The sequence below is a fragment of the Nesoenas mayeri genome (genome assembly GCF_963082525.1).
Source record: "Nesoenas mayeri genome assembly, chromosome: 2".
NCBI classification, from domain to species: Eukaryota; Metazoa; Chordata; class Aves; order Columbiformes; family Columbidae; genus Nesoenas; species Nesoenas mayeri.
The window spans coordinates 1,356,630-1,382,405 of record NC_137543.1 but is presented as its reverse complement, the minus strand read 5'-3'; the positions used below and the strand labels follow the sequence as shown (position 1 = coordinate 1,382,405).

At 64.7% G+C, this 25,776-nt stretch overlaps 3 protein-coding genes across 3 annotated transcripts; 2 read left to right on the top strand and 1 right to left on the bottom strand.

Annotated features, from left to right (window-relative positions):
• Positions 1-115: 115 nt before the first annotated feature.
• TMEM276 (transmembrane protein 276) lies at positions 116-6,146 on the bottom strand (the record flags this gene model as incomplete). Its single annotated transcript, XM_080339490.1, has 4 exons — positions 6,084-6,146; positions 5,895-5,977; positions 2,628-3,479; positions 116-316 (listed from the first exon to the last, which is right to left on the bottom strand). Exons 2-4 carry the CDS (start codon positions 5,970-5,972, stop codon positions 116-118), a joined length of 1,131 nt encoding a protein of 376 aa, XP_080195616.1. The 5' UTR covers positions 5,973-5,977; positions 6,084-6,146.
• Positions 6,147-10,347: 4,201 nt separating this feature from the next.
• Positions 10,348-13,208, top strand: LOC308037601 (forkhead box protein H1-like; the record flags this gene model as incomplete). Its single annotated transcript, XM_080339489.1, has 3 exons — positions 10,348-10,527; positions 11,265-11,369; positions 12,531-13,208. The coding sequence occupies 3 exons, from the start codon at positions 10,348-10,350 to the stop codon at positions 13,206-13,208; spliced, it is 963 nt and encodes a 320-aa protein (XP_080195615.1).
• A 7,115-nt stretch (positions 13,209-20,323) lies between these two features.
• LOC308037600 (forkhead box protein H1-like) lies at positions 20,324-24,617 on the top strand (the record flags this gene model as incomplete). The annotated part of the gene is given in 4 exon segments (XM_080339488.1): positions 20,324-20,446; positions 23,254-23,358; positions 24,200-24,307; positions 24,309-24,617. Coding segments are annotated over 4 exon segments (645 nt in total).
• Between the last annotated feature and the right edge of the window lie 1,159 nt (positions 24,618-25,776).

Here is a 25,776-nt window from a genome sequence, read left to right as displayed (position 1 = left end):
GTGCCAGGGGGTAAAGTGGCCAATCAGAGGTCACGCCCGACGCAGGCGCCACGCCCCCCCCTCCCCGCCGGGCCTGGAGTCGCAAACTTCAACGCCAGCGCCATCCGCCCCCCGCTCACCGTGCGGGGGAGGTGGAGGGGCGGGGATTGGTGACGTCACGGGGAGCGGACCAATGGAAGAGGGGAGCCCGAGGGGGAGGGGCCTGTGGCGGGGAGCTCCGGGGGGCGGGGGCGCTCCCCAGGGCGCCCAGTAAGAACCGGTGCGGCCAGTACGGACCTAGTGCGGCCAGTACGGACCAGTACGGACCAGTACGGACCTAGTGCGGCCAGTACGGACCAGTACGGACCAGTACGGACCAGTACGGACCTAGTGCGGCCAGTACGGACCAGTGTAACCAGTAAGAACCAGTGTGGACCAGTACTGACAAGCGTGGACTAATATGGACCAGTACTGACCAGTGTGGACTAGTATGGACCAGTGCAGACCAGTACGGGCCAGTACGGGCCAGTACTGACCTAGTGCAGCCAGTACGGACCAGTGCAACCAGTACGGACCAGTGTGGACCAGTATGGACCAGTGAGGCCAGTGCAGACCAGTACACACCAGTGCAGACCAGTACTGACCAGTGTGGACTAGTATGGACCAGTGCAGACCAGTATGGACCAGTGAGTCCAGTGCAGACCAGTACCCGCAGCCCCAGTGTGACCAATGCTCCCATTGCCCCCAGCCCCAGTGTGACCAGTGTCCCCAGTACCCCCAGTCCCAGTGTGACCAGTGCCCCCCATGTCCCCATTGCCTCCAGTCCCAGTGTGACCAGTGTCCCCAGTACCACCAATCCCAGGGTGACCAGTACCCCCAGTGCCCCTAGTCCCAGTGCAACCAGTGTCCTCAACCCCAGTGTCCCCAATGTCCCCCAGCCCCAGTGTGACCAGTAACCCCAGTGTCCCTAGTGTGACCAGTGCCCAGTGTGTCCCCAGTGCCCTCAGTCCCAGTATAACCAGTGCTCCCAGTACCACAAATCCCAGTGTGACCAGTACCCCCAGTGCCACAGCGTCCCCCCCAGTGTCCCCACCCCCAAGTGCCAGTGCTCCCAGTAACCCAGTGTCCCAGTACCCCTGTCCCAGTGTGACCAGTTCCCCACCCAGGGTGACAAACCAGTGACCCCTACACAGGGTGTCACCCCAGGGTGACACAACAGGGACCCCCACCCCAGGGACCCCTCCAGGGTGCTATGTTGGGGACCCCCACCCCAGGATGCCACCCAAGGGACCCCATGGTGCCATGTCAGGGACACCTACCCCATGGTGACACCCCAGGGTGACAAACTGGGGACCCCCCACCCCAGGGTGCCATGTCGGGGCCCCCCACCACAAGGTGCCCCCTCCAGGGTGTCATGTTGGGACCCCCACCCATGGTGCCACCCAAGGGACTCCAGGGTGCCATGTCAGGGACACCCACCCCAGGGTGACACCCCAAGGACCCCAGGGTGAAAAACTGGGGACCCCCCACCCCAGGGTGCCATGTCGGGGTCCCCCACCACAAGGTGCCCCCCCAGGGTGTCATGTTGGGACCCCCACCCACGGTGCCATGTCAGGAACACCCACCCCATGGTGACACCCCAGGGTGACAAACTGGGGACCCCCCCACCCCAGGGTGCCATGTCGGGATCCCCCACCACAAGGTGCCCCCTCCAGGGTGTCATGTTGGGACCCCCACCCATGGTGCCACCCAAGGGACCCCAGGGTGCCATGTCAGGGACCCTCACCCAGAGTGCCACCCTAGGGACCCCCAAGGTGACAAACTGGGGACCTCCACCCCAGGGTGCCATGTTGGGGTCCCCCACCACAAGGTGCCCCCCCAGGGTGTCGTGTTGGGACCCCCCCCCATGGTGCCACCCAAGGGACCCCAGGGTGCCATGTCAGGGAAATCCACCCCAGGGTGACACCCCAAGGTGACAAACTGGGGATCCCCCACCCCAGGGTGCCATGTCGGGGTCCCCCACCACAAGGTGCCCCCCTAGGGTGTCATGTTGGGACCCCCACCCACGGTGCCATGTCAGGAACACCCACCCCATGGTGACACCCCAGGGTGACAAACTGGGGACCCCCCACCCCAGGGTGCCATGTCAGGGTCCCCCATCACAAGGTGACCCCCCAGGGTGTCATGTTGGGACCCCCACCCACGGTGCCACCCAAGGGACCCCAGGGTGCCGTGTCAGGGACACCCACCCCATGGTGACACCTCAGGGTGACAAACTGGGGACCCCCCCACCCCAGGGTGCCATGTCGGGGTCCCCACCACAAGGTGCCCCCCCAGGGTGTCATGTTGGGACCCCCACCCACGGTGCCATGTCAGGAACACCCACCCCATGGTGACACCCCAGGGTGACAAACTGGGGACCCCCCACCCCAGGGTGCCACCCCAGGGACCCCCAGGGTGACACACAGGTGACCCCCACCCAGTGTGACACCTCAGGGACCCCAGGGTGCTATGTCAGGAACCCCCACTCACGGTGACACCCCAGGGACCCCTTCCGGGGTGACACACTGGGGATCCCCCACCCTAGAGAACCCCCCAGGGGTCACATCACCCATGTCCCCACCACAACGCCACCTGATGTCACCAACGAGGCCGTAACCGTCACCAGCCGCCAGCTTTACTGCCTGCTCTGTGTCCCCATTGTCCCCATCATTGTCACCGTCCCCGGGGAGCGGCGCCCGCAGCGCCCGCAGCAGCAGCAGGTTGGCAGCCGCCAGCACCCACGGGTGTCCCCACAGCAGCGCGTCCCCAAGTGCCACCACCCCCGGGTGTCCCCCTGTCACTGTGTCCCCAGGTGCTACCACCCCCTGGTGTCCCCGCGGCCGCGTGTCCCCAGGTGCCACCACGTGTCCCCTGGGCAACGTGTCCTGTGCCACCACCCCCGGGTGTCCCCCTGTCATTGTGTCCCCAGGTGCTACCACCCCCGGGTGTCCCCGTGGCCGCGTGTCTCCAGGTGCCACCACGTGTCCCCTTGGCAGCGTGTCCTGTGCCACCACCCCTGGGTGTCCCCGCGGCCGCGTGTCCCCAGGTGCCACCACGTGTGCCCCCGGCAGCAGGTTCCCGGCGAGGAGGAGGAGGCCACCAAGTGCGGCGGCCACGTTGCCCGTCAGCGCGGCCAGGGTGACAATGGCGCCGGTGACAAGGACGGTGACAGCGCGGGCGGCCAGCAGCCGGCCCTCGGGTGGCAGGCGCGCGGCGCCGGGGGCCAGCGTCACCGTCACCCCAAGCAGCAGGTTGGCGGTGCCGTGGTCACCGCTGCGCCGGTGGAAGCCGAAGGCCACCAGGGGTTGGGCCAGCATGGCCGAGACCCAGGAGCCAGGGAGGGGGTCGGCGGTGTCACTGTCACCTCCCGGTGTCCCCGAGGGCCAAAGGGGCTCCAGGGCGTCACTCGCTGCCCCCAGTGCCTGCAGCAGGAACCCGGCGGCCGGGCCGGGGGTCACCTGGGGACAGAGGGGACAGGTGAGCAGGGGGGGTGGCACCTGAGAGGGTGGGTGATGTGGGGACAGTGCGGTGACACGGAACTGGCCGGGTGACATTGGACACGGTGACATGGGACCATCCCAGTGACACGGAACTGGCTGGGTGACATTGGACACGGTGACATGGGACCATCCCAGTGACACGGAACTGGCCAGGTGACATTGGACACGGTGACATGGGACCATCCCAGTGACACGGAACTGGCCGGGTGACATGGGACATGGTGACATGGGACCATCCCAGTGACAAGGGACCAGTGACATGGAACTGGCCGGGTGACATGGGACACGGTGACATGGGACCATCCCAGTGACAAGGGACCGGTGACACGGAACTGGCCGGGTGACATTGGACACGGTGACATGGGACCATCCCAGTGACAAGGGACCAGTGACACGGAACTGGCCGGGTGACATGGGACACGGTGACATGGGACCATCCCAGTGACAAGGGACCAGTGACACGGAACTGGCCGGGTGACATTGACACGGTGACATGGGACCATCCCAGTGACAAGGGACCAGTGACACGGAACTGGCCGGGTGACATGGGACACGGTGACATGGGACCATCCCAGTGACAAGGGACCAGTGACACGGAACTGGCCGGGTGACATTGACACGGTGACATGGGACCATCCCAGTGACAAGGGACCAGTGACACGGAACTGGCCGGGTGACATGGGACACGGTGACATGGGACCATCCCAGTGACAAGGGACCAGTGACACGGAACTGGCCGGGTGACATTGGACACGGTGACATGGGACCATCCCAGTGACAAGGGACCAGTGACACGGAATTGGTCGGGTGACATTGGACACGGTGACATGGGACCATCCCAGTGACAAGGGACCGGTGACACGGAACTGGCCGGGTGACATGGGACACGGTGACATGGGACCATCCCAGTGACAAGGGACCAGTGACATGGAATTGGCTGGGTGACATTGGACACGGTGACATGGGACCATTCCAGTGACAAGGGACCAGTGACATGGAACTGGCCAAGTGACATGGGACACGGTGACATGGGACCATCCCAGTGACAAGGGACCAGTGACACGGAACTGGCCGGGTGACATGTGACATGGTGACATGGGACCATCCCAGTGACAAGGGACCAGTGACACAGAACTGGCCAGGTGACATGGGACCATCCTGGTGACATGGGGACAGGCTGGGTGACACTGAACAGTCCCGGTGACATGGAGCATCCCGGTGACATGGGGCTGGGTGACAGGGCCCGATCCTGGGGACACAGGATGGCCCTGGTGACATGGGACAGGTTGAGTGACACGGGAGGACCCCAAATGACATGTGACCAGCTGGGGCACAGGGCCCGATCCTGGGGATGGGGCCTGATCCTGGCGATATGTGACCAGTTATTTGCCGGGGCCCGATCCTGGATGAGGGGCCCGATCCTGGAGAAGGGGCCCAATCCTGGGGACAGGGCCCGATCCTGGCGCTAGGACCTGATCCTGGATATGAGGCCCGATCCTGGCGACATGTGACCATCTGGGTGCCAGGGCCCGATCCTGGGGATGGGGCCCGATCCTGGCGACATGTGACCAGTTAGTTGCCGGGGCCCGATCCTGGAGGAGGGGCCCGATCCTGGGAACAGGGCCCGATCTTGGCGCTAGGACCTGATCCTGGGGATGGGGCCCGATCCTGGCGACATGTGACCATCTGGGTGCCAAAGCCCGATCCTGGGGATGGGGCCCGATCCTGGCGACATGTGACCAGTTAGTTGCCGGGGCCCGATCCTGGAGGAGGGGCTCGATCCTGGACGAGGGACCCAATCCTAGGGACAGGGCCCGATCCTGGCGCTAGGATCTGATCCTCGGGATGGGGCCCGATCCTCGCGACATGTGACCAGTTAGTTGCCAGGGCCAGATCCTGGAGGAGGGGCCCAATTCTGGGGACAGAGCCTGATCCTGGCGCTAGGACCTGATTCTGGGGATGGGGCCCGATCCTGGCGACATGTGACCATCTGGGTGCCAGGGCCCGATCCTGGGGATGGGGCCCGATCCTGGCGATATGTGACCAGTTAGTTGCCGGGGCCCGATCCTGGAGGAGGGGCCCGATCCTGGAGGAGGGGCCCGATCCTAGGGACAGGGCCCGATCCTGGCGCTAGAACCTGATCCTGGATATGGGGCCCGATCCTGGCGACATGTGACCATCTGGGTGCCAGGGCCCGATCCTGGGGATGGGGCCCGATCCTGGTGACATGTGACCAGCTGGACGTCAGGACCCGATCCCTGTGATGGGGCCCGATCCCGCTGCCCGGCTCGGCCCACCCGGGGCTGCCCCTGTCCCCCATTGTCCCCATGTCCCCCCCTCCCCCCCCCCCCCATCCCCGATGTCTCCGCTGACCTGGCGGGCCCGGTGGGCACAGAACAGACACACGGCCCCGAGCAGCGCCTGGGACACGGCCCGGCCGGCGGCACCCATGGGTCCTGCGGGGAACGAGAGGGGTGCTCAGGGGGTCACCGGGTCACCCCCCCCCCCATAAACCCGAGAGTCCCACCGACCGCTTCCCCCCGCCCCCGCCGTTCCCGGTACCGGCACTTCCGGCCTCCGGGCGCAGCCACAGAGACGCGGCGGCTGGAGCGTCGCGCGGGGCGGGGCCAAGAGCGGCGGGATGAGCGGGGAGTGGGCGGGGACACAGGGAGGGGGCGGAGCGATTGGGCGAGGACACAGGGAGGGGCGGAGCGATTGGCGGGGACACAGGGAGGGGGCGGAGCGATTGGGCGAGGACACAGGGAGGGGCGGAGCGATTGGTGGGGACATGGGGGGCGGAGCGATTGGGCGGGGACACGGGGAGGGGGCGGAGCGAGGGGCGGAGCCGGAGGGGCGTTGCGCGGGCGTGCAATGGTGTGTGCGGGGCGTGTAAAGGTGTGCAAGGGTGTGCGTGTCAATGTGCAAGCGTGCAAAGGTGTGCAAGGGTGTGCAAAGGTGTGCAAGGCTGTGCAAGTGTGCAAAGGTGTGCGCGGCACCTTGCAAGTATGCACAGGTGTGCACAGGTGTGCAAGGCTATGCAAGTGTGCAAAGGTGCACATGTCGCCTTGCAAGTGTGCACAGGTGTGCACAGGTGTGCGAGGCAGTGAAAGTGTGCAAAGGTGTGTGTGTCACCTTGCAAGTGTGCAGAGGTGTGCAAAGGTGTGCAAGGCTGTGTAAGTGTGCAAAGGTGCGCACGTCAACTTGCAAGAGTGCACAGGTGTGCACAAGTGTGCAAGGCTATGCAAGTGTGCAAAGATGTGTGTGTCACCTTGCAAGCGTGCACAGGTGTGCAAGGCTATGCAGGTGTGCAAAGGTGCAGACGTCACCTTGCAAGTGTGCAAGGGTGTGCACAGGTGTGCAGACCTATGCAAGCGTGCAAAGGTGTGCGTGTCACCTTGCAAGTGTGCACAGATGCGCACGTCACCTTACAAGTGTGCACAGGTGTGCAGGGCTGTGCAAGTGTGCAAAGGTGTGTGTGTCACCTTGCAAGTGTGCACAGGTGTGCACAGATGTGCAAGGCTATGCAAGTGTGCAAAGGTGCACGTGTCACCTTGCAAGTGTGCACATGTGTGCACAGGTGTGCAAGGCTATGCAAGTGTGCAAAGGTGCGCACGTCACCTTGCAAGTGTGCACAGGTGTGCACAGATGTGCAAGTATGCAAAGGTGTGTGTGTCACCTTGCAAGTGTGCACAGGTGTGCAAGGCTGTGCAAGTGTGCAAAGGTGCGCATGTCACCTTGCAAGTGTGCACAGGTGTGCAAGGCTGTGCAAGTGTGCAAAGGTGTGTGTCACCTTACAAGTGTGCACAAGTGTGCAAGGCTATGCAAGTGTGCAAAGGTGTGTGTTTCACCTTGCAAGTGTGCACAGGTGAGCACAGGTGTGCAAGGCCATGCGAGTGTGCAAAGGTGCGCACGTCACCTTGCAAGTGCGCACAGGTGTGCGAGGCTATGCAAGTGTGCAAAGGTGTGTGCATCACCTTGCAAGTGTGCACAGGTGTGCACAGGTGTGCACAGGTGTGCACAGGTGTGCAAGTGTGCAAAGGTGCAGATGTCACCTTGCAAGTGTGCACAGGTGTGCAAGTGTGCAAGGGTCTGTGCGTCACCTTGCAAGTGTGCACAGGTGTGCACAAGTGTGCAAGGCTGTGCAAGTGTGCAAACGTGCAGACGTCACCTTGCAAGTGTGCACAGGTGTGCACAAGTGTGCAAGGCTGTGCAAGTGTGCAAAGGTGCACGTGTCACCTTGCAAGTGTGCAGATGTGCACAGGTGTGCAAGGCTGTGCAAGTGTGCAAAGGGGTGTGTGTCACCTTGCAAGTGTGCACAGGTGTGTACAGGTGTGCAAGGCTGTGCAAGTGTACAAAGGTGCAAGTGTCGCCTTGCCAGTGTGCACAGGTGTGCAAGGCTATGCAAGTGTGCAAAGGTGCACACATCACCTTGCAAGTGTGCAAGGGTGTGCACAGGTGTGCAAAGCTATGCAAGTGTACAAAGGGAACTGCAGCTTCAGTACTGGCAGCACCACCACCCCCTGGCCCCCCAGCCCCCCTGGCCCCCCCGGCCTGGGGTCCCATTCCTGTCCCTGCTGAGCCACCTTGTTCCCTTTGTCCCCAGCACGTCCCAGCGCTGGGTCCAGCCTGGAACGGGCTGGAATGGGGACACGGGGACCTGATGGTGGTTTCTCACCCACACCCACCCTGCGGCGGTGTCCTGCTGCCAAAACCTGCGTCCCCAGTGCATCCCGTCACGCTCCGTCCCCATCCCATCCCATCCCATCCCATCCCATCCCATCCCATCCCATCCCATCCCATCCCATTGTGTCCCCATCCCATCCCATCCCATCCCATCCCATCCCATCCCATCTCATCCCATTGTGTCCCCATTCCATCCCATCCATCCATCCATCCCACCCATTCCATTCCATCCCACCCCATCCCATCCCATTCCATCCCACCCCATCCCATCCCACCCCACCCCACCCCACCCCATCCCATCCCATTGTGTCCCCATCCAATCCCATCCCATCCCATCCCATCCCATCCCACCCCACCCCATCCCATCCCTCCCATCCCATTGTGTCCTCATTCCATCCCATCCATCCATCCATCCCACCCCACCCCATCCCATCCCACCCCATCCCATTGTGTCCCCATTCCATTCCATCCCATCCATCCATCCATCCATCCCATCCCACCCCATCCCATCCATCCCATCCCATCCCATCCCATCCCATCCCATCCCATTTTATCCCCATTCCATTCCATTCCATTCCATCTCATCCATCCATCCATCCATCCCATCCCACCCCATCCCATCCATCCCATCCCATTCCATCCCATCCCATCCCATCCCATTCCATCCCATCCCATCCATCCATCCATCCCATTCCATCCCATCCCACCCCATCCATCCATTCCATCCCATCCATCCATCCATCCCATCCCATCCCATCCCATCCCATCCCACCCCATCCCATCCCATCCCATCCATCCATCCCACCCCATTCCATCCCATCCCATCCATCCCACCCCATCCATCCCACCCCATCCATCTCATCCCTCCCATCCCATCCCATCCATCCCATCATGTCCCCATTCCATCCCATCCATCCATCCATCCATCCATCCATCCATCCATCCATCCCACCCCACCCCACCCAATCCCATCCCATCCATCCCATCCCATCCCATCCAATCCCATCCCATCCCATTGTGTCCCCATTCCATCCCATCCCATCCCATCCATCCCACCCCATCCATCCCATCCCTCCCATCCCATCCCATCCATCCCATCGTGTCCCCATTCCATCCCATCCATCCATCTATCCATCCATCCATCCATCCATCCATCCATCCCACCCCACCCCATCCCATCCCACCCCATCCCATCCCATTGTGTCCCCATTCCATTCCATCCCACCCATCCATCCATCCATCCATCCCACCCCATCCCATCCATCCCATTCCACCTCATCCCTCCCATCCCATCCCATCTATCCCATCCCATCCCACCCCAACCCACCCCATCCCACCCCACCCCATCCCATCCCACCCCATCCCATCCCATCCATCCCATCCCATTGTGTCCCCATTCCATTCCATCCCATCCATCCATCCATCCCATCCCACCCCATCCCATCCCACCCCATCCCATCCATCCGATCCCATCCATCACATCCATCCCATCCCACCCCATCCCACCCCACCCCATCTCATCCATCCCACCCCATCCCATCCATCCCATCCCATCCCATCCATCCATCCCACCCCATCCCATCCCATCCCATCCCATCCATCCCATCCCACCCATCCATCCCATCCACCCCATGTCACCCCATCCCATCCATCCCATCCCATCCCACCCCATCCCATCCATCCGATCCCATCCATCACATCCATCCCATCCCACCCCATCCCACCCCACCCCATCTCATCCATCCCACCCCATCTCATCCATCCCATCCCATCCCATCCCATCCATCCCATCCCATCCCACCCCATCTCATCCATTCCACCTCATCTCATCCATCCCATCCCATCCCATTGTATCCCCATTCCATCCTATCCATCCATCCCACCCATTCCATCCCATCCCATCCATCCCATCCCATCCCATCCCATTCCATCCATCCCATCCCATCCACCCCATCCCTCCCATCCCATCCACCCCATCCCATCCCATCCCATCCCACCCCATCCCATCCCATTGTGTCCCCATTCCACCCCATCCCATCCATCCCACCCGCCCCCCCCCCCCCAATTCCCGCCCCTCCCCTCGGTTCCGGGTCGCTCTCAGATAAAACCCGCTCGGTGCCAGCCCCTCCCCCCCCCTCCGGCCATGTCGCCGCCGCCGCCCCCGGGGTCGGTTCCGGCCTCGGGGTCGGTCCGGACTTCCCGGGGGGGTTCCCGGGGCCGCCCCCAGCGGTACCGCCGGCACCCCAAGCCCCCCTACTCCTACCTGGCGCTCATCGCCCTCGTCATCCGCGCCGCCCCCGGCCGCCGCCTCAAGCTCGCCCAGGTACCGACCCCCGGGACCCCCCTGGGACCCCCCACCCACCTACGGGACCCCCCGACCCATCAGCCCCCCAATGACCCCTCGCTTCGGACTCCCGGGACCCCCATCCCGGCACCCAACGGGACCCCGTCACCCCTTCTCAGGACCCCTTCACCCCCTCCGGGACCCCCCCGGGATCCCCGAGCCCCCCACGCTGTCCCAGGACCCCCCGAGCCTCCCCGGGACCCCCTGTCCCACTCCCATCCCGTCCCCGGACCCCACTGGGTCCTATCGCCCGCCCGCCCCGTCGGGGCTGCGCCGCGTTGCGTGGGTCTGGGGGGGGCTCCAGTCACTTGGGGGGTTCCGAGGGGTATTGGGTGGGGGGGACGGGCCGGATCCAGCCCTGGGGGGATTCCGAGGGTCTAGTGGGGGGATCGGGCCGGATCCAGCCCCGGGGGGGCGGTCGGGCCGGTTCCCGCCGATGCCCCCGCGGGGGGCAGGATTAGCGGCGCCGGGGGGTCTGTCGCTCTGTCGCCTCTGTCGCTCTGTCTGTCGGACTCCCCTCCCCCCTGCCCTCAGGGGGACCCAGGCGTCCGGGGAGGACCCAGGCGTTCCCGTCACAGGGTTCTTTGGGTGCGCGGGGGGTCCCCACTGCAGGGTGACGGCTGCAGAGATCCCATGGGTGGAATAGGGGTTGGATCCAACTTTGGGGGGGTGCTGTGTGGGTGCTGCCCCCCCCAAAGCTGCCGTGCCCCCCCCAGATCATCCAGGCCATCAGCCGCCTCTTCCCGTTCTTCGGGGGGGGCTACCAGGGCTGGAAGGACTCGATCCGCCACAACCTCTCCTCCAACCCCTGCTTTGCCAAGGTGGGGGGGACACCCCGCAAAGTGGGGGGCACTCGGGGTGGGGGGGGGTCCATTGGGATGGGGGGGGCAGCAGGACGGGGGGTCATTGGGGATGGGGGCGCTGGGATGGGGCTGGGATGGGGGGGACATGACTATGGATGGGTTTGGGGATGGGGCAGGAGTATGGGGGGTCCTTGGGATGGTGGGGAGGACAACCGGGGGGGGTGGGGGGGACTGGGAAGGCTGGGGGGTCCCCTCAAATTAGGGGTCCCTCAGGATGGGGGAATGGCAGAGATGGGGGGGGGGGTCCCTTGGGGATGGGGGGGCAGCAGGACTGGGGGTGGGGGGGTCTGGGGAAAGGGTGGGAGGTGGGGGCTCCTTGGGATGGGGTGCAAGAGGTTTGGGGGGATCCCCTGGGATGGGGCAACTTAACTGGGGGTGCCTGGGGATGGGGGGTTTGGGGACAGGGCAGGAGGTTTGGGGGTCCTTGGGATGGGGTGCAAGAGGTTTGGGGGGATCCCCTGGGATGGGGCAACTTAACTGGGGGTATCTGGGGATGGGGGGTTTGGGGACAGGGCAGGAGGTTTGGGGGTCCATGGGATTGGGGATACAGGACTGGGAATGGGGATGGGGGGAGCAGGAGGTTTGGGGGGATCCCATGGATGGGGCAGCTTAACTGGGGGTCCCTGGGATAGGGGGAACACCCTGGGGGGGGCATAGGGGTAGGGGTCCCTCGGGATGGGGGTCCCTGGGGATGGGGGGGTTGGGGTGGGGGTCCCTTGGGATGGGGTCCCTGGAGACAGGGCAGGGGGTGGGGGGTCCCCTCAAGATGGGGGGGCCTTGGGGTTGGGGGTGATATGGGGGGACCCCTTGAGGGGTGACAGAGTTGGATGGGTCCTCCCAGGTCCATTGGGACAGTTGGGGGTCCCTGGGGATGGAGCAGGGGGGGCTGAGGGAGGGTCCTTGGGGTGCAGGGGGGGGGTCCTGTCAATATGGGGGGGGCCTGGGGATGGGACAGGGGATGGGGGGGTCCTGGGGTGGGGTGCAGGAGGTTTGGGGGGATCCCATGGATGGGGCAGCTGGGATGGGGGTCTCTGGGTAAGGGCGGGTTCTGGGTGCCCCTGTGTGTCTGGGGGGGTCCCATTATCCCCTGTGTGTGTCCCCCCCCCCCCACCCCATCAGGTGCTGAAGGACCCGGCCAAGCCCAAGGCCAAGGGCAATTACTGGACGGTGGACGTGAGCCGCATCCCCCCCGAGGCGCTGAAGCTGCAGAACACGGCGGTGGCGCGGGGGGGGGCGGCCGCCTTCGCGCGGGACCTGGCCCCCTTCATCCTACGGGGACACCCCTACCCCCCCCGCACCCCCCCGGAGCCTCCCGACCCCCCATCTCCATCCCCAGCAGGACCCCCCACCCACCGCCGCAGCTTCTCCATCGAATCCCTGCTCAGGGATTTCCCAGAGGGGGGGGACCCCACGAACAAGTCGCCAGCACCTGGGGACCCCCCCGCAGGTGGCATGTGGGGGTCTGCGCCCCTCCTACACCTCCCAGCACCCCCTTGGGTCCCCCCCCCGCCATCCCAATCGGGGGGGTCCGCTACCCCCAGCGCTGACCCCCCCACAACCTGGGGGCAGCTCCCCACCTCCTACAGCACCACCGTGGCCCCCAATGCTGTGGCCCCCCCCAGTGGTCCCCCCTTTCTCGCCCTGCGCTGGGGGGTGATGCCCCCTGGCCCCCCGCCCCCCCCCGGGCCCGATCCTGAGCTGGAGGGGGGGGCACAGGCCATGCCCCCCAATAAAAGCATCTTTGATGTGTGGCTGAGCCACCCAGGGGACATCGTGCACCCCGCGCTGCACCGCTGACCCCCCCAAAATTGGGGGGGACGGGACAGGGGCTCTGGAACTACTAGGGTGGTGGTTTGGTTCTCAGCATCCACAAGTGACCCCCCCGCACATATGGACCTACCCCATGTGTCCCCCCCCAGGTCAGAGCAACCTGTGTCCCCCCCACACATACACACGGTGTCCTTGTCACCCGCCCTGTGACCCCCAGCACCCCCTGGCCCCCCACCACCCCGGGATGGGCCCCAATAAAGAGCAGACGGTGACAACAGCAGGTGGTGTCTGTGTCATGGGGGGGACACAGGAATGGGGTCACACTGCAAAGCTTGAGGGGGGGCTGCAGCCCCTGAAATGTGCTTCCCACATCTCCTGCCCCCCCATCATCGCTGCACCCCCATCACCCCCATCCATCTCTGCACCCCCATCCATCCCTGCACCCCATTATACCCTGCACCCCATCCATCCCTGCACCCCCATCCATCCACTGCATCCCCATTCATCCCCTGCACCCCATCATCCCCTGAATCCCATTACCCCCTGTACCCCATCACCCCTGCACCCCCATCATCCCTGCACCCTCATCCATCCCCTGTGTCCCCATCATCCCTGCACCCCATTACCCCCTGCACCCCCATCATCCCTGCACCCCCATCCATCCCTGCACCCCCATCACCCCTGCACCCCGTCATACCTGCACCCCATCATACCTGCACCCCCATCCCTGCACCGCCATCCATCCCTGTCCCCCCATCATCCCTGCACCCCCATCACCCCCTGCACCATCATCCCTGCACCCCCATCATCCCTGCACCCCCATCCATCCCCTGCGTCCCCATCACCCCCTGCACCCCACACTCCCTGTACCCCATCACCCCCTGCACCCCATCACCCCTGCACCCCCTTCATCCCTGCACCCCCATCACCCCCTGCACCCCCACCCATCCCTGCACCCCCATCATCCCCTGAACCCTCATTACCCCCTGCACCCCCATCATCCCTGCACCCCATCACCCCCTGCACCATCATCCCTGCACCCCCATTATACCTGCATCCCCATCCATCCCCTGCACCCCCATCCATCCCTGCAACCCCATCCATCCCTGCACCTCCATCATCCCTTCACCCCCATCCATCCCCTGCACCCCACACTCCCTGCACCCCCATCCATCCCTGCACCCCATTACACTCTGCACTCCCATCCATCCCTGCACCCCCATCATTCCTGCACCCCCATCCATCCCCTGCACCCCACACTCCCTGCACCCCCATCCATCCCTGCACCCCATTACACTCTGCACCCCCATCCATCCCTGCACCCCCATCATTCCTGCACCCCTATCCATCCCCTGCACCCCACACTCCCTGCACCCCCATCCATCCCTGCACCCCCATCATCCCTGCACCCCCATCCATCCCCTGCACCCCACACTCCCTGCACCCCCATCCATCCCTGCACCCCCATCCATCCCTGCACCCCCATCACCCCTGCACCCTCATCCATCCCTGCACCCCATTACACCCTGCACCCCCATCCATTCCCTGCACCCCATTACACCCTGCACCCCATCCATCCCTGCACCCCCATCATCCCTGCACCCCATCCATCCCTGTCCCCCCATCATCCCTGCACCCCCATCACCCCCTGCACCTCCATCACCCCTGCACCCCCATCACCCCTGCAACCCCATCCATCCCTGCACCCCATCACCCCCTGCACCCCACACTCCCTGTACCCCCATCACCCCTGCACCCCATCACCCCTGCACCCCATCACCCCGACCTCCATCGCCCCTGCACCCCATCACTCTTGCACCCCCATCACCCCCTGCATCCCCATCACCCCCTGACCCCCATCACCCCTGACCCCCATGACCCCTTGCACCCCCACTCCTCATCCCCCCCTGCATGGTCTCCCCGCCCCCCCGCCGTTCCCCCCGGCGCTGGCGGAGCAGCCGAACTGGCGGCACCGGGGCCTTTGCACAACAAAGGAGCGGCGGCACCGGCCCCGGGGGAGTGGGGTGATGGGGGTGGGAATGGGGGTCATGGGGGTGGGAATGGGGGTGATGGGGGTGGTGGGGATGGGAATGGGGGTCATGGGGGTGATGGGGATGGGAATGGGGGTCATGGGGGTGGTGGGAATGGGGGTGATGGGGGAGATGGGGATGGGAATGGGGGTCATGGGGGTGATGGGGATGGGAATGGGGGTGATGGGGGTGATGGGAATGGGGGTGATGGGGGAGATGGGGATGGGAATGGGGGTCATGGGGGTGATGGGGATGGGAATGGGGGTGATGGGGGTGATGGGGATGGGAATGGGGGTCATGCGGGTGATTGAGATGGGAATGAGGGTGATGGGGGTGAGAATGGGGGTCATGGGGGTAATGGGAATGAGAATGGGGGTGGTGGGGATGGGAATGGGGGCCATGGGGGTGATGGAGATGGGGGAAATGGGGATGGGAATGGGGGTGATGGGGGTGATGAGGATGAGAATGGGGGTGATGGGGGTGATGGGGATGGGAATGGGGATCATGGGGGTGATGAGGATGAGAATGGGGGTCATGGGGGTGATGAGGATGAGAATGGGGGTGATGGGGGTGATGGGGATGGGAATGGGGGTGATGGGGGTGATGGGGATGGGAATGGGGATCAGGGGGGTGATGAGGATGAGAATGAGGGTCATGGGGGTGATGAGGATGAGAATGGGGGTGATGGGGGTGATGGGGATGGGAATGGGGGTCCTGGGGGTGATGAGGATGAGAATGGGGGTGATGGGGATGGGAATGAGAGTGATGGGGGAGATGGGGATGGGAATGGGGGTGATGGGGGAGATGGGGATGGGAATGGGGGTGATGGGGATGGGAATGGGGGTGATGGGGGTGATGGGGATGGGAATGAGGGTGATGGGGATGGGAATGGAGGTCATGTGGGTGATGAGGATGGGAATGGGGGTGATGGGGATGGGAATGAGGGTAATGGGGATGGGAATGGGGGTCATGTGGGTGATGATGATGGGAATGGGGGTGATGGGGATGAGAATGGGGGTCATGGGGTTGAGAATGGGGGAGATGGGGATGGGAAAGGGAATGGGGGTGATAGGGGTGATGGGGATTGGAATGGGGATCATGGGGGTGATGAGGATGAGAATGGGGGCCATGGGGGTGATGGGGATGGGAATGGGGGTCATGGGGGTGATGAAGATGAGAATGGGGGTCATGGGGATGGGAATGGGGGTGATGGGGGTGATGGGGATGGGAATGGGGATGATGAGGGAGATGGGGATGGGGATGGGAATGGGGGTCATGGGGGTGATGGGGATGAGAATGAGGGTGAAGGGGGTCATGGGGATGGGAATGGGGGTGATGGGGGTGAGAGGGGGATGGGAATGGGGGTCATCGGGGTGATGGGGATGGGAATGGGAATGGGGGTGATGGGGGTGATAGGGATGAGAATGGGGGTGATGGGGGTGATGGGGATGAGAATGGGGGTGATGGGGGTGAGAGGGGGATGGGAATGGGGGTCATGGGGGTGATGGGGATGGGAATGGGAATGGGGGTGATGGGGGTGATAGGGATGAGAATGGGGGTGATGGGGGTGATGGGGATGAGAATGGGGGTGATGGGGGTGATGGGGATGGGAATGGGGGTGATGGGGGTGATGAAGATGAGAATGAGGGTCATGGGAGTGATGAGGATGAGAATGGGGGCCATGGGGGTGATGGCAATGGGAATGGGGGTGATAGGGGTGAGAATGGGGGTGATGGGAGTGATGGGGATGGGAATGGGGATCATGGGGGTGATGAAGATGAGAATGAGGGTCATGGGGGTGATGAGGATGAGAATGGGGGTGATAGGGGTGATGGGGATGGGAATGGGGGTGATGGGGGAGATGGGGATGGGAATGGGGGTGATGGGGATGGTGATGGGGGTGATGTGGGTGATGGGGGTGATGAGGATGAGAATGGGGGTCATGGGGGTGATGGGAATGAGGGTGTTGGGAGTGATGAGGATGAGAATGGGGGTCATGGGGGTGATGGGGATGGGAATGGGGGTGGTGGGGGAGATGGGGATGGGAATGGGGGTCATGGGGGTGATGGGAATGAGGATGTTGGGGTGATGAGGATGAGAATGGGGGAGATGGGGGTGATGGGGATGGGAATGGGGGTCATGGGGGTGATGGGGATGAGAATGGGGGTCATGGGGGTGATGGGGATGGGAATGGGGGTCATGGGGGAGATGGGGATGGGAATGGAGGGGCTGCAGGGGTGGGTGTGATAGGGCTGGGGGTGATGAGGATGTGGGAGACAGGAATGGGGGTTATGGGGGTGATGGGGATGGGGATGGGGGGGCTGCAGGGATGGGGGAGATGGGGTGGTGGGAATGGGGGTGATGAGGATGGGAATGGGGGTGATGGGGATGGGGGAGATGGGGATGAGAATGGGGGTTATGGGGGTGATGGGGATGGGAATGGGGGGGCTGCAGGGATGGGGGGCAATGAGGATGGGAGTGATGAAGATGGGGGGGCTGCAGGGATGTGGGGTGCAGATTATGGGGGCAATGGGGATGCTGGGAGCTGCGGGATGGGGATGATGGGGCTGGGGGTTACAGGGGGCTGCAGAGATGGGGACTGGGAGTGATGGGGGCGATGGGGACAGGGTTGGGGGGCCATGGGGTGGTGGGGATGGGGGTGACGGGACTGGGAACAGTGGAGGCTAATGGGGCTGGGGGCACTGGTGTCCTATGGGGTGGGGGCTGTGAGGCTGCACACTGGGAGCACTGAGGTCACTGGGAGCACTGGGGGCACTGGGGGTGCCAGAGTCACTGGGTACACTGGGAGCACTGGGGACACTGGGGGCACTGGGGGCACTGGGGACACTGGGAGCACTGGGGGCACTGGGGACACTGGGGACACTGGGGGCACTGGGGACACTGGGAGCACTGGGGGCACTGGGGACACTGGGGACACTGGGAACACTGGGAGCACTGGGGGCACTGGGGACACTGGGGACACTGGGGGCACTGGGGACACTGGGAGCACTGGGGGCACTGGGGACACTGGGGACACTTGGAGCACTGGGGGCACTGAGGACACGGGGGACACTGGGGACACTGCGGGTGCCAGAGTCACTGGGGACACTGGGAGCACTGGGGGCACTGGGGGTGCCAGAGTCACTGGGGACACTGGGAGCACTGGGGGCACTGGAGCAGGGTCCTGTGTCAAGGGTCTCACTGTCACCAGGGCTCTGCCCCCCACCTGTTCCAGGACCCCCCAATAACCCCCCAGGGCTCTATTCCCCACCTGCCCCAGGACCCCCCAATAACCCCCCAGGGCTCTACCCCCCACCCGCCCCAGGACCCCCCAATAACACCCCAGGGCTCTGCCCCCCACCTGCCCCAGGACCCCCAATAACCCCCCAGGGCTCTGCCTCCCACCTGCCCCAGGACCCCCAATAACCCCCCAGGGCTGTACCCCCTACCTGCTCCAGGACCCCCAACAACCCCCCAGGGCTCTACCCCCCACCTGCTCCAGGACCCCCAACAACCCCCCAGGGCTCTACCCCCCACCTGCTCCAGGACCCCCAACAACCCCCCAGGGCTCTACCCCCCACCTGCTCCAGGACCCCCAATAACCCCCCAGGGCTGAGCTCCCCACCTGCTCCAGGACCCCCAACAACCCCCCAGGGCTCTACCCTCCACCTGCTCCAGGACCCCCAACAACCCCCCAGGGCTCTGCCCCCCACCTGCCCCAGGACCCCCAACAACCCCCCAGGGCTCTACCCCCCACCTGCCCCAGGACCCCCAATAACCCCCCAGGGCTGTACCCCCCACCTGCCCCAGCACCCCCCAACAACCCCCCAGGGCTGAGCCCCCCACCTGCGCCAGGACCCCCCAATAACACCCCAGGGCTCTGCCCCCACCTGCCCTGGGCTCCCCCCGGCTCTCTGCCCCCCACCTGCCGCCCCGTGCCCAACCCCCCAACCCCGTGCCCACCCCCCACCGGCCCCGCCCGCCCCGGGGGGTCCTGGCCCCTGATAAAGCCCGACCCGACCCGGCGCCTTCGTGTCGATGCCCCGCGGGGACCAGACGGGGCTTTGGGGTAGGGGGGTGGGCACGGGCTGAGCCGGGCTCAGCTGGGCCGGGCCTGGCAGAGCCGAACTGGGACGGGCAGAGCTGAGCCGGAACGAGCGGAGCTGAACCGAACTGAACCGGGACGGGCAGAGCTGAGTCGGGACGAGCTGAGCTGAACCGAACTGAACCGGGACTGGCAGACCAGAGCCGAACCGAACTGAACCGGGACGGGCAGAGCTGAGCTGGGACGAGCTGAGCCGAACCGAACTGAACTGGGACAGGCAGAGCTGAGCCGAACCGAACTGAGCTGAACCGAACTGAACTGGGACGGGCAGAGCTGAGTCGGGACGAGCTGAGCCGAACCGAACTGAACCGGGACGGGCAGAGCTGAGCTAGGACGAGTGGAGCCGAACCGAACTGAACCGGGACAGGCAGAGCTGAGTCGGGACGAGCTGAGCCGAACCGAACTGAACCGGGACGGGCAGAGCTGAGCTGGGACGAGTGGAGCCGAACCGAACTGGACCGGGACAGGCAGAGCTGAGTCGGGACGAGCTGAGCTGAACCGAAGTGAACCGGGACTGGCAGAGCCGAACCGGAGCGAGACGAGTAGAACTGAACTGAGCAGAACCGAACGCGGACGGGACGGGTAGAGCCGAACCGAGCCGCGACGGGACCGGCAGAGCCGAGCTGAGCCGACTTTTGCCGAACCGAGCCGAACAGTGCCGAGCCCAAAGACCCGACCCGAACAGACCCGAGCCGAGCCGAGCGGGGCCGGGACGGGCAGAGCTGAACCGGGACTGACGGAGCCGAACGGAACTGAACCGGGACGGGCAGAGCTGAACTGAACCGGGACGGGACGGGCAGAGCCGAGCTGAGCTGACTTTTGCCGAACCGAGCCGAACAGTGACGAGCCCGGAGACCCGTACTGATCCGAGCCGAGCCCAGAGACCCGACCCGAGCCCAATAGAGCCGAGCCGAGCGGGGCCGGGGTGGGGAGAGCTCAACTGGGACTAACAGAGCCGAACCGGGACGGGACCGGCAGAGCCGAGCCGAACCGAGCCGAACTGGGCCATGGCGGGGGTCCGGCCCGGCCGACAGCGGTACCGCCGGCACCCCAAGCCCCCCTACTCCTACCTGGCGCTCATCGCCCTCGTCATCCGCGCCGCCCCCGGCCGCCGCCTCAAGCTCGCCCAGGTACCGACCCCCGGGACCCCCCTGGGACCCCCCACCCACCTACGGGACCCCCCGACCCATCAGCCCCCAATGACCCCTCGGTTCGGACCCCCAGGACCCCCATCCCGGCACCCCCGGGACTCCCCGGGACCTCGGACCCACCGGCCGCCCCGTCGGGGCTGCGACCACGAACGAACACGAGTGTGGGGCTGGGACTGGGGTGGACTGGGAGCACTGGGATGCAGAGCTGGGGACTGGGGTGGACTGGGAGCACTGGAATGCAGAGCTGGGGAATGGGATGTACTGGGAGCACTGGGATGAGGGACTGGGGTGTAGTGGGAATGCTGGGTGTGGGACTGGGATGGACTGGGAGCACTGGAGTGAGGGACTGGAATGGATTGGGAATGGTGGGTGTGGGACTGGGATGGACTGGGAGCATTGGGGTGTGGGACTAGGATGAACTGGGAGCACTGGGGTGAGAGACTGGGATGAACTGGGAGCACTAGGGTGTGGGACTGGGATGGACTGGGAGCACTGAGATGCAGAGCTGGGGAATGGGATGGACCGGGAGCACCAGAGTGAGGGACTGGGATGGACTGGGAGCACTGGGATGCAGAGCTGGGGACTGGAATGGACCGGGAGCACTGGGGTGAGGGAATGGTATGGACTGGGAGCACTGGGGTGCGGGACTGGGGTGGAATGGGAGCACTGTGGTGCGGGACTGGGGTGGACTGGGAGCACTGGGGTGAGGGACTGGACTGTAGTGGGAACCTTGGGTGTAGGATTGGGATGGACTGGGAGCACTGGAGTGAGGGACTGGGATGGACTGGAAGCACTGGAGTGAGGGACTGGGATAGACTGGGAGCACTGGGGTGAGGGACTGGGGAGTAGTGGGAATCTTGGGTGTGGGACTGGGATGGACTGGGAGCACTGGGATGCAGAGCTGGGGACTGGGATGGACTGGGAGCACTGGAGTGTGGGACTGGGATGAACTGGGAGCACTGGGGTGAGAGACTGGGATGGACTGGGAGCACTGGGGTGCGGGACTGGGATGGACTGGGAGCACTGGGGTGAGGGACTGGACTGTAGTGGGAACCTTAGGTGTAGGACTGGGATGGACTGGGAGCACTGGAGTGAGGGACTGGAATGGACTGGGAGCTCTGGGGTGAGGGACTGGGATGGACTGGGAGCACTGGGATGTAGAGCTGGGGACTGGGATGGACTGGGAGCACTGGGGTGGGGGACTGGGATGGGATGGGGAGCACAGGGTGGCACTGGGGTGCCGAACTGGGGTGGACTGGGAGCACTGGGGTGAGGGACTGGGGAGTAGTGGGAATCTTGGGTGTGGGACTGGGATGGACTGGGAGCTCCGGAGTGAGGGACTGGGATGGACTGGGAGCACTGGGATGCAGAGCTGGGGACTGGGATGGACTGGGAGCACTGGGGTGAGGGACTGGGATGGACTGGGAGCACTGGGGTGTGGGATGTGGGCACTGGTCTGTACTGGGAGCACTGGGGTGACATGTTGGGCCATACTGGTCTGTATTGGGAGCACTGGGGTGACGTGTTGAGCCATACTGGTCTGTGCTGGGAACACTGGGGTGCGGGGCTGGAGAACTGGGCTGTACTGGGAGCTCTGGGGTGCCTTGCTGGGCCATACTGGTCTGTGCTGGGAATACTGGGGTGATGTATTGAGCCATACTGGTCTGTATTGGGAACACTGGGGTGCTGTGTGGGTGCTGTGTGGGTGCTGTGGGTTCTGTGGGTGCTGTGTGGGTGCTGTGGGTGCTGTGGGTTCTGTGGGTGCTGCGTGGGTGCTGTGGGTTCTATGGGTTCTATGGGTGCTGTGGGTTCTGTGTGGGCTCTGTGGGCTGTGTGGGTGCTGTGTGGGTGCTGTGGATGCTGTGGGTGCTGTGAGTACTGTGGGTGCTCTGTGGGTGCTGTGGGTTCTATGGGTTCTGTGGGTGCTGTGTGGATGCTGTGGATGCTGTAGGTGCTGTGTGAGTGCTGTGTGGGTGCTGTGGGTTCTGTAGGTGCTGTGGGTGCTGTGGGTGCTGTGGGTGCTGTGTGGATGCTGTGGGTGCTGTGGGTGCTGTGTGGGTGCTGTGTGGGTGCTGTGGGTGCTGTGTGGGTGCTGTGGGTTCTGTAGGTGCTGTGGGTGCTGTGGGTGCTGTGGGTGCTGTGGGTGCTGTGGGTGCTGTGTGGATGCTGTGGGTGCTGTGGGTGCTGTGGGTGCTGTGTGGGTGCTGTGTGGGTGCTGTGTGGGTGCTGTGGGTGCTGTGTGGGTGCTGTGGGTTCTCTGGGTGCTGTGGGTTCTCTGGGTGCTGCGTGGGTGCTGTGGGTTCCATAGGTGCTGTGGGTTCTATGGGTTCTGTGGGTGCTGTGGGTGCTGTATGGATGTTGTGGATGCTGTGTGGGTGCTGTGTGGGTGCTGTGTGGGTGCTGTGTGGGTGCTGTGTGGGTGCTGTATGGGTTCTGTGGGTTCTATGGGTTCTATGTGTGCTGTGGTTGCTGTGGGTGCTGTGTGGGTGCTGTATGGATGCTGTGGGTTCTATGGGTTCTGTGGGTGCTGTGGGTGCTGTATGGATGTTGTGGATGCTGTGTGGGTGCTGTTTGGGTTCTGTGGGTGCTGTGTGGGTGCTGTGTGGGTGCTGTATGGGTTCTGTGGGTTCTATGGGTTCTATGGGTGCTGTGGTTGCTGTGGGTGCTGTGTGGGTGCTGTATGGATGCTGTGGGTTCTGTGGGTGCTGTGGGTGCTGTGTGGGTTCTGTGGGTGCTGTGGGTGCTGTGTGAGTGCTGCCCCCCCCAAAGCTGCCGTGCCCCCCCAGATCATCCAGGCCATCAGCCGCCTCTTCCCGTTCTTCGGGGGGGGCTACCAGGGCTGGAAGGACTCGATCCGCCACAACCTCTCCTCCAACCCCTGCTTCGCCAAGGTGGGGGGCACCCTGCAAAGTGGGGGGCACTCGGGGTGGGGGGAGTCCATTGGGGTGGGAGGGGCAGCAGGACGGGGGGTCATTGGGGATGGGGGTGCTGGGATGGGGTTGGAATACGGGGGGGTCCATGGGATGGGGGGGGACACGACTGGGGATGGGGAGGCAGCAGGTTTGGAGGGGATCCCCTGGGATGGGGCAGCTTAACTGGGGGTCCTTGGGATGGGGGGGTCTGGGGACAGGGCAGGAGGTTTGGGGGTCCCTGGGATTGGGGGGGACATGACTGTGTAGGGGGGGGGCAGGAGGTTTGGGGGACCCCCTGGGATGGGGCAGCTTAACTGGGGGTCCCTGGGATAGGGGGAAAACCCTGGGGGGGGCATAGGAGTGGGGGACCCTCGGGATGGGGGTCCCTGGGGATGGGGGGGGTTGGGGTAAGGCGTCCCTTGGGATGGGGTCCCTGGGGACAGGGCAGGGGGTGGGGGGTCCCCTCAAGATGGGGGGGCTTGGAGTTGGGGGGCATATGGGGGGGGCCTTGAGGGGTGACAGAGTTGGATGGGTCCCCCCAGGTCCATTGGGATAGTTGGGGGTCCCTGGGGATGGAGCAGGGGGGGCTGGGGGAGGGTCCTTGGGGTGCGGGGGGGTCCTGTCAATATGGGGGGGGATCTGGGGATGGGACAGGGGATGGGGGGGGTCCTGGGGTGGGGTGCAGGAGGTTTGGGGGGATCCCATGGATGGGGCAGCTGAGATGGGGGTCTCTGGGTTAGGGGGGGGTCTGGGTGCCTCTGTGTGTCTGGGGGGGTCCCATTATCCCCTGTGTGTGTCCCCCCCCCCCCCACCCCATCAGGTGCTGAAGGACCCGGCCAAGCCCAAGGCCAAGGGCAATTACTGGACGGTGGACGTGAGCCGCATCCCCCCCGAGGCGCTGAAGCTGCAGAACACGGCGGTGGCGCGGGGGGGGGGCGGCCGCCTTCGCGCGGGACCTGGCCCCCTTCATCCTACGGGGACACCCCTACCCCCCCCCGCACCCCCCCGGAGCCCCCCGACCCCCCATCTCCATCCTCACCCCCCCCATCACCCCAGCGCCCCCTTCTCCATCGAGCGCCTCCTGCAGGATGCGCCTCGTCCCCCCCCACCGCCCCCCCCCACCATGGGGTGGTGGGACCCCCAACAACCCCCCGTCATGCTCCCCCTCCCCTGCTGCACCTGCGCCCCCCCCCAGTGCTGGGGGGGCTCCCTCTGGGCCCCCCAACACCCCTCATTGAGCCTCTATGGGGTCTGAGGGGGGGACACCCCGAATTAGTGCAATTGGGCTCCCCCTAAGTTGGGGGGGTGGTCCTGTCCCCTCGTCACCCTCAGGGGGGTGACCATTGTGGAGTGGGGGGGCTGTGCCCCCCCCAAATGTGGGGCTGAGCCCCCACCCCCCCCGGGTGTGGGGCTGGGAATAAAGGTGCTGAGGAACTAGGGGGTGATGGTGTCTTTTTTGGGGGGGGGTCCCCCCGGGTGGGGAGGGGACACTGCCCAGGGTCCCACGGGGGTTGGTGTCACCCTGGGTGTCCCTTGGCATGGGGTCCCTGGGGGTCCCCAAAGTGAAGGTGCCACCCCCCAACCCCAGGATACTTGGAGTGGTGGGGGTCCATGGGGACGTGTCCCCAAGCCCTTTCCTTTGTCCCCAAGCCCTGTCCCCATCCCACATCCCCACACCCTGTCCCATGTCCCTGCACCCATCCCATGTCCCCAAGCCCTGTCCCTTGTCCCCAAGCCATGTCCCATGTCCCCAAGCCATGTCCCTTGTCCCAAAGCCCTGTCCCCATCCCACATCCCCACATCCTGTCCCATGTCCCGACACCATCCCATGTCCCCAAGCCCTGTCCTATGTCCCCAAGCCCTGTCCTATGTCCCCAAGCTCTGTCCCTTGTCCCCAAGCCCTGTCTCATGTCCCCAAGCCCTGTCCCCATCCCACATCCCCACACCCTGTCCCATGTCCCTGCACCCCATCCCATGTCCTCAAGCCCTATCCCTTGTCCCCAAGCCCTGTCCTTTGTCCCTAAGCCCTGTCCCTTGTCCCCAGGCCCTGTCCTTTGTCTCCAAGCCATGTCCCTTGTCCCCAAGCCCTGTCCCTTGTCCTCAAGCCCTGTCCCCATCCCACATCCCCACACCCTGTCCCATGTCCCTGCATCCCATCCCATGTCCCCAAGCCCTGTCCTTTGTCCCCAAGCCCTGTCCCTTGTCCCCAAGCCCTGTCCCATGTCCTCAAGCTCTGTCCCCATCCCACATCCCCACATCCAGTCCCATGTCCCTGCACCCCATCCCTTGTCCCCAAGCCCTATCCTTTGTCCTCAAGCCATGTCCCTTGTCCCCAAGCTCTGTCCTTTGTCCCCAAACCATGTCCCTTGTCCCCACGCCCTGTCCCCATCCCACATC